General features: G+C 43.5%; 1 protein-coding gene across 2 annotated transcripts in view; it reads right to left on the bottom strand.

The window, feature by feature from the left end:
- Positions 1–17,898, bottom strand: part of AP1G1 (adaptor related protein complex 1 subunit gamma 1) — a 100,764-nt gene that overhangs the window by 58,010 nt on the left and 24,856 nt on the right. For both annotated transcript variants that reach the window (XR_011384078.1, XM_002711697.5), the window contains exons 2-3: positions 12,070–12,273; positions 4,156–4,280 (exon numbers count right to left, since the gene is read on the bottom strand). Coding sequence is in view for 1 of the 2 variants with exons in the window: in XM_002711697.5 (XP_002711743.1) it covers positions 4,156–4,280; positions 12,070–12,270 (326 nt within the window). In the remaining variant the exon portion in view is untranslated. The remainder of the gene's footprint in view (positions 1–4,155; positions 4,281–12,069; positions 12,274–17,898) is intronic.

The raw sequence follows: 17,898 nt of genomic DNA, 5'->3' as shown, positions 1-17,898 counted from the left end.
AGCAAGAGAGACAGCGAGCAGGAGTGAATAATAAATATTTAAAAACAAAAAAAATAGTCTTTCATAAAGAAGGTTCTCAATGTTAACACATCATAGCTTCATTATTAATATTTACAAATGAACAAATAGACAGTGTTAGTCTTTGCTGAAGAATGAAAACAGGAAAAGAAGGTAAAATTTAAGGCCCAGCATCATGGAGCAGCAGGTTAATACTATGCTTGGGATGCTCACATCCCATGCTGAAGGGACTTGGTTCAATTCCAGGCTCTTCTGCTTCCAAACCAGCTTCCTCCTAAAGTATTCTGGGAGACAGCAGACAGATGGCCCAAGTACTTGACTTCCTGCCACCCACATGGGAGACTCAGATGGAGTTCCTGGCTCTTGGCTTCTGCCTGGCCCAGTCTGAGATGTTGCAGCCTTTTTGGGGAGTGAACCAGCAGATGGAAGACATCTATCACTCTGCCTTTCCAGTAAGTAAGTAAGTAAATAAATAATTTTTTGAGAAAGAAGCAAAATGTCAATGAACAGTTTCAAGGTAAAACTATTTTAAATTAGAATTGCTCATAAAATAAAATGTATCAACTATCACTTTATCATTTAGGATCCCAGTTCCCAAAAGTACTTAGTTGACTTTTCATTAATTTCTCAATTATTAGATATTTTCAAAATCCGAGTTTTAAACATCAGATCCATTTTTTTTAAATTTAACTCCAAGGCCTGTGATATTCTACAATGTTTTCTAAGCCAATGAACAATGAGGTAAGCACTCATTACTAAGCTGGGGCTGGGGGCCAGGGCTGTGGCATAGTGGGTAAAGCCGCCTCCTGCAGTGACGACATCCAATATATGGGCAGTTTGAGTCCCAGCTTCTCCACTTCCAATCCAGCTCTCTGCTATTGCCTGGGAAAGAAGTAGAGATGGCTCATGTGCTTGGGCCCCTGCACTGGTGTCGGAGACCTGGAAGAAACTCATGGCTCCTGGCTTCGGATTGGTACAGCTCCGGCCATTGTGGCCACTGGGGAATAAACCAGCAGATGGAAGATCTTGTACTGTCTCTTGCTCTGTCACTCTGCCTTTCCAACAAAACAAATCTTAAAAAAGAAAAAAACAGGGGCCCGCGCTGTGGTGTAATGGGTAAAGTTGTCGCCTGCAGTGCCAGCATCCCTATGGGTGCCAGTTCCAGTCCCAGCTGCTGCAGTTCCGATCCAGCTCTCTGCTATGGCCTGGGAAAGCAGTACAAGACAGCCCAAGTCTTTGGGCCCCTGCACCCATGTGGGAGACCTGGAAGAAGCTCACGGCTCCTGGCTTTGGATCAGCGCAGCTCTGGCCGTTGCGGCCACCTGGGGAGTGAACCAGCAGGTGGAAGACCTCTCTTTCTCTGCTTCTCTATAACTCTGCCTTTCAATTAAATCTTAAAGAAAAAAAAAGGGGGGGGTGGCTAGTGCTGTGGTATAATAGGTTAAGCCTCCGCATGTGGCATGGGCATCCTATTTCGGTGCTGGTTCATGTCCCAGCTGCTCTTTTTATGATCCAACTCTCCGCTAATGACCTGGGAAAGCAGTGAAAAATGGCCCAAGTGCTTGGGCCCCTGCACTCACATGAGAGACCTGTAAGAAGCTCCTGGTTCCTGGCTTTGGATCGGCACAGCTCTGGCTGTTACAACCATTTGGGGAGTGAACCAGTGGATGGTGGACTTCTTTCTGTGTCTCTCCCTCTCTCTTTCTATAACCCTGCCTCTAAACATAAATAAGCAAATCTTGGGGAAAAAAAAGGGGGGGGGCTTGTGCTGTGGTGCAGCAGGTTAAAGCCCTGGCCTGAAGCACCAGCATCCCATATGGGTGCCGGTTCTAACCCTGGCTGCTCCTCTTCTCATCCAGCTCTCTGCTATGGCCTGGGGAAACAACAGAAGATGGCCCGAATCCTTGGGCCCCTGCACCTGCTGGGGAGATCCAGAGGAAGCTCCTGGCTCCTGGCTTTGGATCGGTGCAGCTCCAGCCACTGTGGCCATCTGGGGAGTGAACCAGCGAATGGAAGACCTCTTTGTCGCTACCTCTCTCTGTAACTCTGTTTTTCAAATAAATAAAATAAATCTTTAAAAGAAAAAAGCATAAAAATTTTATTTGTGGCCTATAACACAAACAAAAAACCCGCCCTCCCTCTTAAAAAAAAAAAAAAAAAAACACAGAAATCCATTAACAGAATAAAAACAATAGATCCAAAGTTGATCTATTCCTGCTTTAGAAAGAAGCTTCTCCTAAATTCACTTGGTGCTGGGCTAGGCTTCATAATAACAAAGATTTCTTCTTTAAATGTGTGCCTCATTTTTTCATTTTTATCAGGCTACAAACCTCTACTTAAGTTTGGTATTAACTCTCTAACACAAACTTGCTGCCAGGCAGAACTGCCCAATTGTCAGCATAAGACTGAAAGCCTGAGTAAAGGCTACAAAGTCTGTAAGAACAAAAGTTAAAAGAAACTCTGAAGCTTAGCCAGAGGAAATGTATAAAAGAATTCCACTGAACATCTAGAATGGACCTTTCATGACATCAAGGATTTCTCTCTTTTTGCTTCCATACTAGTGCTGGGGCCAGCACTGTGGTGTAGTGGGTAAAGCCACCTGTGATGCAAGCATCCCATAGGGACACCAGTTCAAGTTGCAGCTGCTCTACTTCTGATCAGGCTCCCTGCTACGTGCCTTGGAAAGCAGTGGAAGATGGTCCAAGTCCTTGTACCCCTGCACCCACGTGGGAGACGGTTAAGGCTCCCAGCTTTGACCTGGTCCAGCCCTGGCCACTGTGGCCATTTGGGGAGTAAACCAGCACATGGAAGCGCTCTCTCTCTCTTTCTTTCTACTGTTCGAATTAATAAAAATAAATCTTTTTTGTTTTAAAAACAAAAAAGCCATCCTAGTGCTTTGCAATGGTTCCTGGTACTTGGCAGATGAGCAACAAATATTTGTTGAATAAATGAATCAACACAGTGTTTTCACTATTAATATTTATTTTATAGTCAAGAAAATAAAAAGCCTCCTGAAATTAATCCACAGAGTCCCATATTTAAATGCCACACTTTATAATTACAATCAAATTATAAGTCATTTTGGAGTTTTCCATTACCCACTGGAAAAATTTAAAGTAGAGCATTAGTTACCACAGAAAAGTACAAGTTTTCAAAGTCCACATATTTGATCACCAATATTCCCTGCTGCTTCTTTTTATCAAAAACAGAAATACTGCAAATAAAAAAAGTAATCTAAAAAAGCAGGAGGGCAGATATGGTGGGAAGAATCACTGTATTCCCAAGATGTACTCATGAATTTTATATGCATTAAATAAAATTCTGGAAAAAAAAGGCGATTGAAAGCACATAAAAAAATAAATAAAGGGCTACCCACAAAAACTCACAGGACTGGGGGCCAGCGCTGTGACGTAGTGGGTTAAGCCTCTGCCTGTGGTGCCCCATATGCCCCAGCTGCTCCTCTTCCAATCTCACTCTCTGCTTATGGCCTGAGAAAGTGGCAGAAGATGGTCCGAGTACTCGGGCCCCTGCACTTGCATGGCAGGTATCTCCTGGCTCCTGGCTTTGGATGCACCCAGCTCTGGCCATTACCGCCATTTGGGGAGTGAACCAGTGGATGGAAGAGCTCTCTGTCTCTCCCTCTCTGTCTGTAACTCTACCTCTCAAATAAATAGAATCTTTAAAAAAAATTTTTTAATTCACATGACCAAGTAAAATTCAGTGCAAATGAAATCTCAGATGGATTAAACTTCCAACAATCAAGACCACTCTTTTTAGCTTAAATATACCAGAATATAAAACAATACTTCTTAGAGATAAATGGAAAGTTTCATTATTTATAGTATTCAATATCCCAGAAATATAAGAAATCCCAAGGTTTACCAATATTTTTCTATGAAGGCCCAAGTGTTGGTAATTCGTGTTCTTATGCCTGAAGATGCACAACAATACCTACCTACACTTAACAAAATTAACCCTTAGAAAAGTTGTAATCCTTTAAAGTTACCAAATTACAGCATTTCAAATATAGTGTGAACACTAAACATAAAATTAATAAACAGAAGCTCTTTATTAAAATCCTAGTTTAAGACTTCAAAGAGTAAAATTGTTGTTAAAAGAAGGAAAGGTACGACTTACTTCTTGATACAGTTGGTCATGAGAAGATGGACATCTTGTCTTTCATCCAACAGCAGCATTGCCCCTAAATAGCCAATGCGTTTGTCTGTAAATTTCTGAGATGCAATGAGCTTGAGGCACTCCAACTGCCAAGAAAAAGGAAAACAAAGAAACTAAGAACTTGTTACCACAATCTACAAAGCAATGTTTTTAATCCCAGAGTTAACAGATGACTGAAGTATAAACCTCTATCATCAAACTACCTAAATAAAAGAGAAACATTCAAGATACTTTGATAATAGTACTCAAGTTCTAGAGTAACAAGCTTCCATGACACTTGCCATTCTAATAATCCATGAGTTTCACCTTAGTTCCACATTTCTAAAAACACAAACTTATTAATCACTACAATAAATTAGACATTAAAAAAACCAAATTCCTAATGTAATCTCCCCCTTACATTAAATGAGCACCTAACACATGTATGCATTTAAGGTCTGGTTCATATATTAAAAATCAAAAACTCAGTAAATGGAAACACAAAGTGTTTAGTGTCCTAAACATCTGGTACATGCAATCAATTAAAGAAGAAACAGACAATAATTTTAACACCATGTAGAAAGTGCTACATTTAGGGTTTGTAAGTACTGTGGGAAAAGTGAAGGTTTTTTCTTTTTAAAGATTTATTTATTTATTTGAAAGTCAGAGTTAACACAGAGAGAGAAGGAGAGGCAGAGAGAGAGGTCTTCCATCCGCTGGTTCACTCTCCAATTGGTCGCAACAGCCAAAGCTGTACTGATCCAAAGCCAGAAGCATCTTTCAGGTCTCGTATGTGGGTAAAGGGGCCCGAGAACTTGAGCCTTCTTCCACTGCCTTCCCACGCCACAGCAGAAAGCTGGATCAGAAGTGGAGCAGTCGGCACATGAACTGATGCCCATATGCGATGCCAGCACTGCAGGAGGCGGCTTTACCCGCTATGCTGCAGTGCCAACTCCGAGGTGAGGGTTTAGGAATCAAATACAGGGGGGAACCTAAAGTGTTTTATATTAATTATTCTTTACATAATTTTTAGGAAAAAAAAAAACTCCTCAAGGCTTCAGAGTCCTTGCAGTTAAACAGTTTGTCCCCCTGTTTAGCCTTTCTTGAAAGTCACAATCACTTTGATGTGTTTTATCATTCTCACTTTACAAATACAGAAAGGGTCAAATATTTCCTGTGGGGGAGGGGTTTTCCAAGGGCATACTGCAAGTCAGACTGTCTAAGAAGGGTTTGCAAAACTAAATTCCCTTTTAGAAGTATACATCCCAAGGAAAACAGCACCAGTAGAAACTAAGATCATGTGAGACTATTTTCTTACATGAATTTATCTAATAAGTTCAAAAGTAAAAGAGGAAAGTAAAACAGTTCCACAAACAGATTTATTTCAAGTTACATAAAAATTACTTTCTAGGGGCCAGTGCTGTGGTTCAGTACGTTAAGCATTTGCCTGTGGTGCCAGCATCTCATATGGGTGCTGGTTCGAGTCTCAACTGTTCCATATCCAATCCAGCTCCCTGTTGATGGCCTGGGAAAGCAGTGGAAGAGGGCCCAAGTGCATAGTCCCCAGCACCCACATGGGAGACCCAGAAGAAGCTCCTGGATCCTCACTTTGGATCTGCCCCGCTCCAGCCGGGAGTGAAGCAGCAGATGGAAGACCTTCCTGTCTCTCCCTCTGCATCTCTGCCTCTCAAGTAAATAAATGTATATTTTTAAAAAAGATTAATTCCTCAATTTATGTACATTTAGAAACACCTAAAGTCATCTGAATGACTATATAACTGTGAGCCATGTCAGTTTCCAAGACAGAATAATTAGGATCAAAAAGGAAAACTCAAATGGCTTGTGAGATTAGAACTGATTATGTGATAACAACCTTTCCCTCCCTTCTACACATGTAATTTTTATTTTTTATTTATTTATTTTTTGACAGGCAGAGTTGACAGTGAAAGAGAGAGAGAGAAAGGTCTTCCTTCTTCCGTTGGTTCACCCCCCAATGGCAGCAGCGGCTGGCGCACCGTGCTGATCCGAAGCCAGGAGCCAGGTGCTTCTCCTGGTCTCCCATGCGGGTGCAGGGCCCAAGCACTTGGGCCATCCTCCACTGCACTCCCGGGCCACAGCAGAGAGCTGAACTGGAAGAGGAGAAACCGGGACAGAATCTGGAGCTCCGACCAGGACTAGAACCCGGTGTGCCAGCGCTGCAGGCGGAGGATTAGCCTATTGAGCCACGGCGCCAGCCAGTAATTTATATTTAAAAAATAATTTCCATGGGGGACATCATGTTGAATGAAATAAGCCAGACACAGAAAGACAAATATTGCATCTTCTCTACTGCATGTGGGAGCAAAAAATTTGAACAAACCAAACAAACAAACAAAAAAAGAAATGCCCATGTGTATCAGTACTGCTGTAAATGTATTTTTGTGAAATTTTTATACCTTTGTCGAACGAACGATTAAGAATGTTACACTACTATAGTTTTAAATATCTGTGATTACTTTAAATACTGTAAATTAGTTAATAGAATTTACTGTATATGAGCAAAATGGTCATTTTTCCAACTACTGTTTATAGCCATTGTCTATAGTCCCATTAAACTAGAATCTTTCTGCTTCTTACTTGTTAAACTTTTTATGTGGTGAGCTTATTTGACTTTTTATTGCAATTAAACTTAAAATGTTCTCAAAAACTAAAAAAAAATAAATAAAAAAACAAAAAAGGGAGAAGGTGAGATGGTGGGGGAGAGAGAGGAGAAGGGAAGCAGGGAGGGAGGAAATATCATTATGTCCTTAGAATTGCTATCTACAAACCATATTTAATCTGTTAAAAACAAACTAAGGGGCCCAGCACTATGGTGTAAAGGGCAAAGCTGCCGCCTGCAGTGCCAGCACGCCATATGGGCGCGTTTGAGTCCTGGCTTCTCCACTTCCAATCCAGCTCTCCGCTGTGGCCTGGGAAATCAGTGGAGGATGGCTCAGGTCCTTGGGCCCCTCCATCCACGTGGGAGACCCAGAGGAATCTCCTGGGCACTGGCTTCGGATCAGCAAAGCTCTAGCCATTGCAACCATCTGGGGAGTGAACCACGGGATGGAAGACCTCTCTTTATCATTCTCTGCATCTGCCTCTCTATAACTCTGCCTTTCAAGTAAATAAATAAATCTTTAAAAATTAAAATAATAAAAAATAAAAACGTTTAAAAGGTAAAAAATAATTCCATAAAGTAAGTTTTAAGGGGCCGGTGCTGTGGCGCAACGGGTAAAGCTACTGCCTATAGTACCAGCATCCCATATGGGCACCAGTTCGAGTCCCAGCTGCTCTACTTCTGATCCAGCTCTCTGCTGTGGCCTGGGAAAGCAGAAGACCTTGGGCCCCTGCACCCACGTGGGAGACCTGGAAGAAGCTCCTGGCTCCTGGCTTTGGATTAGCACAGCTTTGGCCACTGCAGCCAACTGGGGAGTGAACCAGCAGATGTAAAACCTCTCTCTCTCTGCCTCTTTTCTCTCTGTGTAACTCTGACTTTCAAGTAAATAAATCTTTAGAAAGAAAAAGCTATGAAAGTTATTTTAATACTTAGTGAATAAGACATACTCTTAGACATTAACATCATTTCATATTTTTATTTATTAAGATTTTTATGCATTTGACAAGCATAAACAGAAAGGCAAAATGTGTACACATACTAGCATCTGCTGATTCATTTCCCATATGTCTACAACATCTCCAGGCGTAGACTGAGAAACTGAAATACAATCCAGGTCTCACAAGTGGGTGGCAGGAAGCCAAACACTGGGCCATGACTGCTACTACATGAACTTTTTTTAATATAAATGCTTTTTCGGCCGAGCACCGTAGCTCACTTGGTTAATCCTCTGTCTGCGGCACCGGCATCCTATGTGGGCACCGGGTTCTAGTCCCGGTTGCTCCTCTTCAGTCCAGCTCCCTGCTGTGGCCCGTGAGTGCAGTGGAGGATGGCCCAACTGCTTGGGCCCCTGTACCCGCATGGGAAACCGGGAGGAGGCACCTGGCTCCTGGCTTCAGATCGGCGCAGCGCCCTGCCGTGGCAGCCATTTGGGGAGTGAACCAACAGAAGGAAGACCTTTCTCTTTGTATCTCTGTCTATAACTCTACCTGTCAAATAGAAAAACAAATGCTTTTTCAAAAATATATTTATTTACTTGAAAGAGTTACACAGAGACAAAAAGACAGAAAGAGGGAGACATGAAAAGATCTTCCATCCACTGGTTTACTCCCCAAAGTGGCCACAAAGGCCAGGGCTGGGCCAGGTCGGGCCGAAGCTGAGAGCCAGGAGCTTCTTCTTGGTCTCCCATGTGCGTGTAGGGAACCAAGCACTTGGGCCATCTTCCGCAGCTTTCCCAGGCCATTGACAGGGAGTTGGATCGGAAGAGGAACAGCCAGGACTTGAACCGGCGCCCATATGGGAAGCGCCCATATGAGATGCTGGCACCGCAGACAGAGGCCAAGTATGCAACAGCACTGGCCAATTCTTTATTTACTTTAATTTTACATTTAAAAAAGCCCTCTCTCTGCATACTATGCCTCCATCCCGTTTCTCTTCTTTCCTCCTAGAAGTAATCAAAATCCAAAACTGCTATTCATCATTATTATGCCTTAGGACCTTACTACACATGTGGAGTTAAGTCAGTTTAAAAAAATTTTTTTGCAGTAAATTTTTATTTATTTGAGAGGAAGAGGAAAAGACGAAGTTTTCATTTGTTGGATCATTGCCCAGATGCCTGGAAGGGCCAGAAGCTGATGCAAGGAATTCAATACTGGTCTTCCACCTGGGTGACAGAAATCCAACTACTTGAGCCATCATCACCACCTCCAAGCATCCACATTAGGAAGAAGTTGGAATCAGGAACCAGAGCTGGGAGTTGTACTGAGGCACTCCAACATTGGACACGTGAGTCCTAACCAGTGCCTTAACCTCTAAGACAAATACTGCCATAAGTTGTCCTGAATGTTTCAACCTTATAAAATATTATACAGCATTCCTGTTTTTCTCATTCAACATCTTTCAGTATTGCATTAAGAAGCTATTCACAGGCTGGTGCTGTGGCATAGTAGACTAAATAAGCCTTTGCCTGAGGCATCAGCATCCTCTATGGGAGCCAGTTTGGTTCCCGGCTGCTTCTCTTTTGATCCAGCTGTTCATAGCCTGGTAAAGCAATGGAAAATGGCCCAAGTGCTTGGGCCTCTGCACCCACATGGGAGATGGCTTAGCCCTGGCTGTTACAGCCATCTAGGGAGTAAACCAACAGACAGAAGGTATCTCTCTCTCACTTTAATATTTTTTTAAAAACTTCATGATAGATTCTGTAAGAGACCAATGCTATTACGGCACTAATTCATCTAAAATCAAATACACAAATATATTTATAGCAGACAGCTGCTGTTTTGCTCACCCCCTTTCTTCTGATACTAACACCTCATTTCTCTTTAGGGAATTAATGTTCTCTCACTCTTAATCATGTATTTCTTAAAAGGCTGACCAAATTCCCAATCATAAAATGAACAAAAAGCTAAGCCAAGTCAGTCTGATAAAATTCAATTCCATCACTTTTTTGTTTTATCTTAAGGGCAGGAGATCTCCTTCTTTTAGGTAGGAAGTTAGATATGAGCTTATGTGTGTGTGACAGGCCTAAAGAGAAGATGTCTATGTACAGCATATACATCTGCATCTCAAAGTCATCCTGATAATATTTCAGGGGCAGCCTGGTATTCACATTCTGCCCTGCCCCCTTCTACCTGATAACCTGCCCCTTCCACCTGACAAATCTTCCACAATCTCCCAGATGCAGCCCAGTATCTGCATTTCAAACACCCTGCTCCGGACCCCCATTCTCTAGGGGGTCCTACTCACCCTTCCTCTGAACCCAGGATGGCGCCAGCCAGGCTTCCTCCTGTCTGATACCTTCAAGGGAAAACTCAGATAGGAGCTTCTTAATATTTACATCCATAAAATCCTTTGTTTCGGGAGGAGATGTGTGAAGACAAAGACCCATCTCCTTAAAAACCCCCGGCCTCAACCGGATGGCGCACTCAGCCCTCTGCCTCTCTGCTGAGCCGCCCGCCTGCCTGGCCAGGTGTAATCTCTCTACTCAACCATGTAACCTCGCTCCTTCCCTCCTCCCACCTCCACCCCGTCCAAGTGACAGCACTCTCTCTCAGGTCCTGTCTGGAGAGGTGCCCATCCATTCTTACGGTTGTCCCTACCCTAATAAACTTTGCTACCTTTTACTTTCCACTACTCTGTCTCACGCCTGAATTCTTTCTTGTGCAAAGACAAGAACCCTGCCATTCTCTGGTAACACTTCTACTGATGTTACTTAGCAGAAAAGAGAATAGGCTGATGGGCCTGGTGTTGTGGCATAACTGGGAGAGCTATCACCTTCGACGCTGACATCCTACATGGGTGCCAGTTTGAGTTCTGGATGCTTCACTTCTGATCCAGCTCCCTGGGAAAACAGCGGAACATGGCCCAGGGCTTGGACCCCTGCACCCTCATGGGAGACCCAGAAGAGGCTCCTGGCTCCTGACTTCAGTTTGGAAAGCCCTGGCTGTTGCAGTCATTTGGGGAGTGAACCAGCAGATGGAAGATAGATCACTCTCTGTCTCTCCCTCTCCGTAACTCTGCCTTTCAAATAAGTAAAATAAATCTTTAAAAATAAAGATAATCTGATAGTCATGTTTCCTGAAAAATTAAATACATCAAAATATTAACAAAAGATATCTTTGGGCCGGCGCCACGGCTCACTTGGCTAATCCTCTGCCTGCGGCGCCAGCACCCCGGGTTCTAGTCCTGGTCGGGGCACTGGGTTCTGTCCCGGTTGCTTCTCTTCCAGTCCAGCTCTCTGCGGTAGCCTGGGAGTGCAGTGGAGGATGGCCCAAGTGCTTGGGCCCTGCACCCGCATGGAAGACCAGAAGGAAGTACCTGGCTCCTGGTTTCGCATTGGCGCAGCGCACCAGCCGTAGCAGCCATTTTGGGGGTGAACCAACGGAAAGGAAGAACTTTGTCTCTCTCTCTCTCTCTCACTGTCTAACTCTGCCTGTCAAAATATATATATATACATATGTATATATATTTAAAGAAAGGAGATATGGGTAGTATTTTCTGTCTTCAACCTAAGGTTGCACTTTTTTTTTCTTTCAATTTTGCAGTCTATTCCTTAAAAAGACTATTTATTATATAATAGGCTCCTTAAGTGAAATAAAAGTTAACAACACTAGTAAGAAATAAGAAAATAACTTACTAGTCCCTTCTCTGTGACTAAATTCCCCTTAGCAAAATACAAACATGGAGGTAGGAGGTGGAAAGCACTTATCACTGAGAGTATCATCCTCAAAACCCAGACTAGACATATCAAAGAGTATGCATTGTATGTGGGAGAGAATCTGCAGGCAGATCTACATACAAGTTGTACCAATTAAGGTAGAGCTAATTAGGACAAAGTAGATATCATCACTTGTCAACTACCTAACTTCTTTAAACTGAAAACATTTGCTATGAGTTTTTCCATAGAATATCATGCACAGATCAAAAAAATTAAGACAACATTTAGCACACATTTCTTAAATGCTCATTATAGTGACAGCAAGCCCTCTGGCAGAACAACCACAAACTACTGGTTAATACTAGTCAAGCTAGATTCCATCATCAAAACATTCTTTGATCCACGTAATGAGATTCTCAATGGAAAGGATAAATGAAGGCAATATCCCACCTTTCAAGGTCTGTTTGAGCTTCCTCTCAATCCTGCCCTCAGTTCCATTATGATTAGACTGCAAGACTATCAAAATACCTCTCTTCAAGAAAAAGGGAGAGCAACAGTGTCATTCAGGAGTGGTTTCACTAAACGTCCTCTCAGACCAGCCTACCTGTCCAAAGTGAGCAGGGTAGCCAAGCATGTGCATATACAGTAATTTTGCCACATTCCGACATCGGTATGTATTGTCTTCTTCTCTAAAAGATGAACGGATTGCAGCACATTCTTTCTGGATCATTTCTCGTTCTTCGGCTTGGGTTCTAGCTGTCCGGATGGTCCGGATCAGCTCCCGCAATCTGATGGGGGCTGGCATCCTCTGGATATGGAAAGACATTAAACAGAGATGTTGACATGTTTTTATTACCAAAAGCATTCAAACAGCTTCTCAAACTTTTGGCTGATTTTTTAAAAAAAGATTTATTTGCTTGAAAGAAAGAGTTACAGAGAGGTAGAGGTAGAGGTAGAGGTAGAGGTAGAGGGAGAGGGAGAGGGAGAGGGAGAGGGAGAGGCAGAGGCAGAGGCAGAGGTAGAGGTAGAGAGAGAGTCTTCCATCCACTGGTTCACTCTCCAAATGGTCGCAAGGGCCAGAGCTGGGCAGATCCAAAGCCAGGAGCCAAAGGACTAGGGCCATCTTCTACTGCTTTCCCAGGCCATAGCAGAGAGCTGGATCAGAACTGGAGCAGTCAGGACCGGAACCAGCACCCATATGGGATGCCGGTACCAGAGGTAGCAGCTTTATCCGCTATGCCACAGTGCCGACCCCTGTTTTTCTTTTCTAAGATTTATTTTGTTTGAAAGGCAGAATGACAGAGCAAGACACAGAGAGTAAGAGATCTTCCATCTGCTGTTCACTCCCCAAATGGCCACAACAGCTGGAGCTGCACCTATCCAAAGCCAGGAGCCATGAGCTTCTTCCAGGTCTCCGACACCAGTGCAGGGGCCCAAGCACTTGGGCTATCTTCTACTGCTTTTCCAGGCCATAGTATAGAGCTGGATTGGATGTGGAGCAGCTGGGACACAAACCAGCACCCATATGGGATGCCGGCACTACAGACCCGGTCTTTAACCCATTGCACCACAGCGCCGGCCCCTCAATTAACTTTCAACAAGGAGACAACGTTACTCAACAGAAGAAAAGGTACAATTAATTTTTATGTGTTTATTTTACTTATCTGAAAAACATATCAAATATACTGGTTCATTCCCACATGCTACAATACAACAGCAGGGACTAAGCCAGGCTGAAGCCAGAAGTTGGGAACTTGTTTGATCCAGGTTTCCCACATGGGTAGTCAGAGCCCCAATTACATGAGCCATCAAATGCTGCCTCCAAGGGCATGCACTTGTACAAAGCAGAAACGAAAACAGAAGGAGGACTTAAACCTAGGCACTCCAATGTAGAATACTAGAGTCCCAACAGCACCTTAACCCCTAAGCCAAACACCTGCCCTGAAACAACAGTCCTCTAAAGAGTGATGTTAGCACAACTAGACCTATATTGATTTGAAGGCAGGGCGAGGTAGGGTGAGGGCATTTAAACTCAACCCTCCCTAAGTTCACACAATATAAAGACAAATTCGAACTGGGTGATAGAACTAAACATCAAAGCTAAAGTTAAAATCCTCCAGTAGAAAACACAGGAAAAAAAATTTTTGTCAACTTAGGTTAAACGGAGACTTCATACACAATCATAGAGCATAAAGAAAAACATGACAGACTATAAAATCTGAAGTTTTGGCACCTCAGAAGATACCTTTATAAAAATGAAAGCCACAGAAAGAAAAAAGCATTCACAATACCTAAATGACAAAGGATTTGTATTCAGAATATATAAATTTGACAACTCACTTATGACAATCATTTACAAGTGGGTAAAGGGACAGATACTAAACAGGGCAGTTAACACGCTGTCTGGGATGCCCACAACCCACACAAGAGTACCTAGGTCTGAGTCACAGCTCTGTTCCTGATTCCAGCTTCCTGCTAATGGACACCCTGGTAGGAAGCAGGTGATAGCTCAAGTACTTGGGTCCCAGCCACTCATGTGGGACATCTGGACTGAGTTCTTAGCACCTGGCTTCAACCTAGCCCAGCCCCAAATGTAGCAAGCATTCGGGGAATCCACTAGTAGATGAATGATCTCTTTCTCTTTCAAATAAACTACAGTAATCAAGCCAAAATTTTAAAGTGGGTAAAAGATATAAACAGAACATCCTCAAAAAAGGATACATTAATGGTCACAAGCACACAAAGCATTGTTTAACATCATTAGTTAGCAGGGAAATGCAAATTAAAATCATAAGATACCTCATACCTTCTACATCATTAGAAGGGCTAAAATTGAACACTGACCAGGGACAAGCAGTTAACATGCTAGTGTCACTCATCAGAGTACCCCCAGGTTCACTACCTGGTACCAGTTCCTGATTCCAGCTTCCTGTTAATCTGGACCCTAGAAAGCAACAGGTAATGAAAGGTGATGGCTCAAGTAATTAGGTTGCTGCCACCAATGTGAGAGAGAACTGGACTGAATTCCTGGCTCATGGCCTGATCTGGCTCATCCCCAGCTGTTGCAGTCCACTGGGTATTGAACCAGCAAATGGAAGCTCCTTGTCTTTCCAAAAGGGGCAGGGTGGGGGGGAGACTAGTCATACCAAGTATTGTTTTTTTTAATTTTATTTATTTTTTATTTTTACAGGCAGAGTGGACAGTGAGAGAGAGACAGAGAGAAAGGTCTTCCTTTGCCGTTGGTTCACCCTCCAATGGCCGCCGCGGCTGACGCGCTGCAGCCAGCGCACCACACTGATCCGATGGCAGGAGCCAGGTACTTCTCCTGGTCTCCCATGGGGTGCAGGGCCCAAGCACTTGGGCCATCCTCCACTGCACTCCCTGGCCACAGCAGAGAGCTGGCCTGGAAGAGGGGCAACCGGGACAGAATCCAGCGCCCCAACTGGGACTAGAACCCGGTGTGCTGGCGCCGCAAGGCGGAGGATGAGCCTAGTGAGCCGCGGCGCCGGCCCAAGTATTGTTAACAGAAATAAAATAGTTCAACTACTCTGGAAAGCAATTTGAATTTTCTATAAATTTGAACATACACTCAAGAAGTAAACACAAGTGTTTATCCAAGAGAAGTAGCTACCCACGAAGAACAAAAATGTGCTCTCACCAAGACTTGTACAGGAATGCTGACTGAAACTTGATTTACAACTGTCAAAAACTAGAAACAACCCAAATGTCCATTAACAGGTAAATTGCCAATGCTGTACCCATACAATTAAATACTTTTCAGAATAACACAGAGCAATTCACAACATGTAAGAGTCTCAAAAACATTCTGTTAAGGGGTGGGCGCTGTGGTGTAGTGGGTAAGGCCACCACCTGCAGCGCCGGCATCTTATATGGGCGCCACTTCCAGTTCCGGCTGCTCCACTTTCGATCCAGCTCTCTGCTATGGCCTAGGAAAGCCGTAGAAGATGGCCCAAGTCCTTGGGCCCCTGCACCCGCATGGGAGACCCAGAGGAAGCTCCTGGCTCCTGGCTTCAGATCAGCTCAGCTCGGGCCGTTGCAGCCAACTGGGGAGTGAGCCAGAGGATGGAAGACATATCTCTCTGCTTCTCCTCCTCTCTCTGTGTAACTCTTTAAAATGAATACATAAATCTTTCTTTAAAAAAAATCTGTTCAGCAAAACAAGAGGCACAATTTCTTTGGACCAAAATAAACTAATCTCTTAATTCCATTTTCCACAATTATTTGAAGTACTCTTATATGTATATTATATCTCAACAAAGTTAAGAAAATTAAAATTATAAAATATACAAAGCTATTTATATGCTTGTTTTTGTTATTTTTTAATAGAAACACTCAAACATCTAGTGTTTAAAATATACAATTTATACTCATTGTCTAATTTGCTCCTCAGACCTTTTTGAAGTAAGAGTAGAAATTTTTACCACTATTTTGCCAATGAAGAAACAGAGCAAGTATGCAACCTGCTTAAGACCACAAAGACAGTAAACTAACACAGCTACCACCTGAACCAGGTCTTAAAACTCCAAGGCCAGGAATTCTCTCAATACTTCAAAAACAAACATTAAATTTATAGATGAAATTACATGAAGCCGGTGCCACGGCTCAATAGGCTAATCCTCTGCCTTTGGCGCCAGCACACCAGGTTCTAGTCCTGGTTGGAGCGCCGGATTCTATCCCGGTGGCTCCTCTTCCTGTCCAGCTCTCTGCTGTGGCCCGGGAATGCAGTGGAGGATGGCCAAAGTGCTTGGGCCATGCACCTGCATGGGAGACCAGGAGAAGCACCTGGCTCCTGGCTTCGGATCAGCGCGGTACGCCGGCCGCATCGGCCATTGCGGGGTGAACAAATGGAAAAAAGGAAGACCTTTCTCTCTCTCTCTCTCTCTCTCACTGTCCACTCTGCCTGTCAAAAAAGAAAAAAAGAAATTACATGATTGCCGGGATTTGTTTTAAAATACTCCAGGTGGGGTCTGGGCAGCAGGTTAAGCCACAGCCTGTGGCGCCAGCATCCCATATCAGTACTGGTTGGAGTTGTGGCTGCTTCACTTTAATCCATCTCTTTGCTAATGCCCCTGGGAAAGCAGTGAAAGATGGCCCAAATGCTTGAGCCCCTGCAACCATGTGGGAGACCTGGAAGAAGCTCCTGGCTTCAGCCTAGCCCCGCCGTGGCTGTTGTGATAATTTGGATAATGAACCAGCAAATGGAAGCACTCACTCACTCTGCCTCTCCCTCTCTGTAACTTTGCCTTTCAAATAAATAAACAAATCTTAAAAAAAAAAAAAATACTCCAGGAAAAAAGATCTTGAGGGTTGGTGTTGTGGCACAGGGGGTTAAGCTGTCGCCTGCCATGCCAGCATATCATATGGGAGCCAGCTCAAGTCCCAGCTATCCACTTCCACTCCAACTCCCTGCTAACGTACCTGGGGAGGCAGTGGAAGATGGCCCAAATACTTGGGCCTCTGCACCCTTGCAGGAGACCCGGATGTAATTTCAGGTTCCTAGCTTCAGCCCAACCCAGCCCCCGCTGTTGTAGCCACTTGAGGAGTGAACCAGCAGATGGAAGATTTGACTCTGTAACTCTGCCTTTCAAATAAATCTTTTTTTAAAAGTCTTGAGGAGAACAGAGAAAAGGGGGGGGGGGGTCAAACTAGATGGGTAAAATGTTGATCACTGCTGAGGTAGTATGAGTACATGAAAGTATATTATACTATTCTCTGCTTTCATGTATATTTGAAATTTTTCACAATCAAAAACTTTAGAAGTCATAAAACTTCAATAAATTGAGCATTTTAATCCTTTAGATTTTTCATAAATATAAACAGTAAGAAATTAAAAAGAATCACCAATTTGAGCATAAGCCAACACCTAACAGTAAGTAAAACCAATATGCTATTTGTCACATAATGCTCATTTGACAAACCTAAGAAAAGTATAAAGCTGTTAAGATATTAGTGACCAAGAATTAAATGAAAAAAATCACTTTTGATTATCCAAAACTCAGTTAATCTACCTTTAAAAAGAATCTTACATTAAAAAAAAAAAAAAAAAAAGAATCTTACATTAACCCTAATAGGTAGATGAAGAACAAGAGAAGTTTGTAAAAACTAAAATCAGGGGCTGGCGCTGTGTTGCACTAGGTTAATCCTCCGCCTGCAGTGCCGGCATCCCATATGGGCGCCGGTTCTAGTCCCGGTTGCTCCTCTTCCAGTCCAGCTCTTTGCTGTGGCCTGGGAAAGCAGCAGAAGATGGCCCAAGCCCTTGGGCCCCTGCACCCACATGGGAGACCAGGAGAAGCACCTGGCTCCTGCAGCGCCAGCCGTGGCAGCCATTTGGGGAGTGAACCAACGGAAGGAAGACCTTTCTCTCTCTCTCTCTCACTGTCTATAACTCGACCTGTCAAATAAATAAATAAAA

Source organism: Oryctolagus cuniculus, chromosome 18 (genome assembly GCF_964237555.1).
Source record: "Oryctolagus cuniculus chromosome 18, mOryCun1.1, whole genome shotgun sequence".
In the NCBI taxonomy this organism is placed as follows: domain Eukaryota; kingdom Metazoa; phylum Chordata; class Mammalia; order Lagomorpha; family Leporidae; genus Oryctolagus; species Oryctolagus cuniculus.
This window is presented reverse-complemented; position numbering and strand designations above follow the sequence as displayed.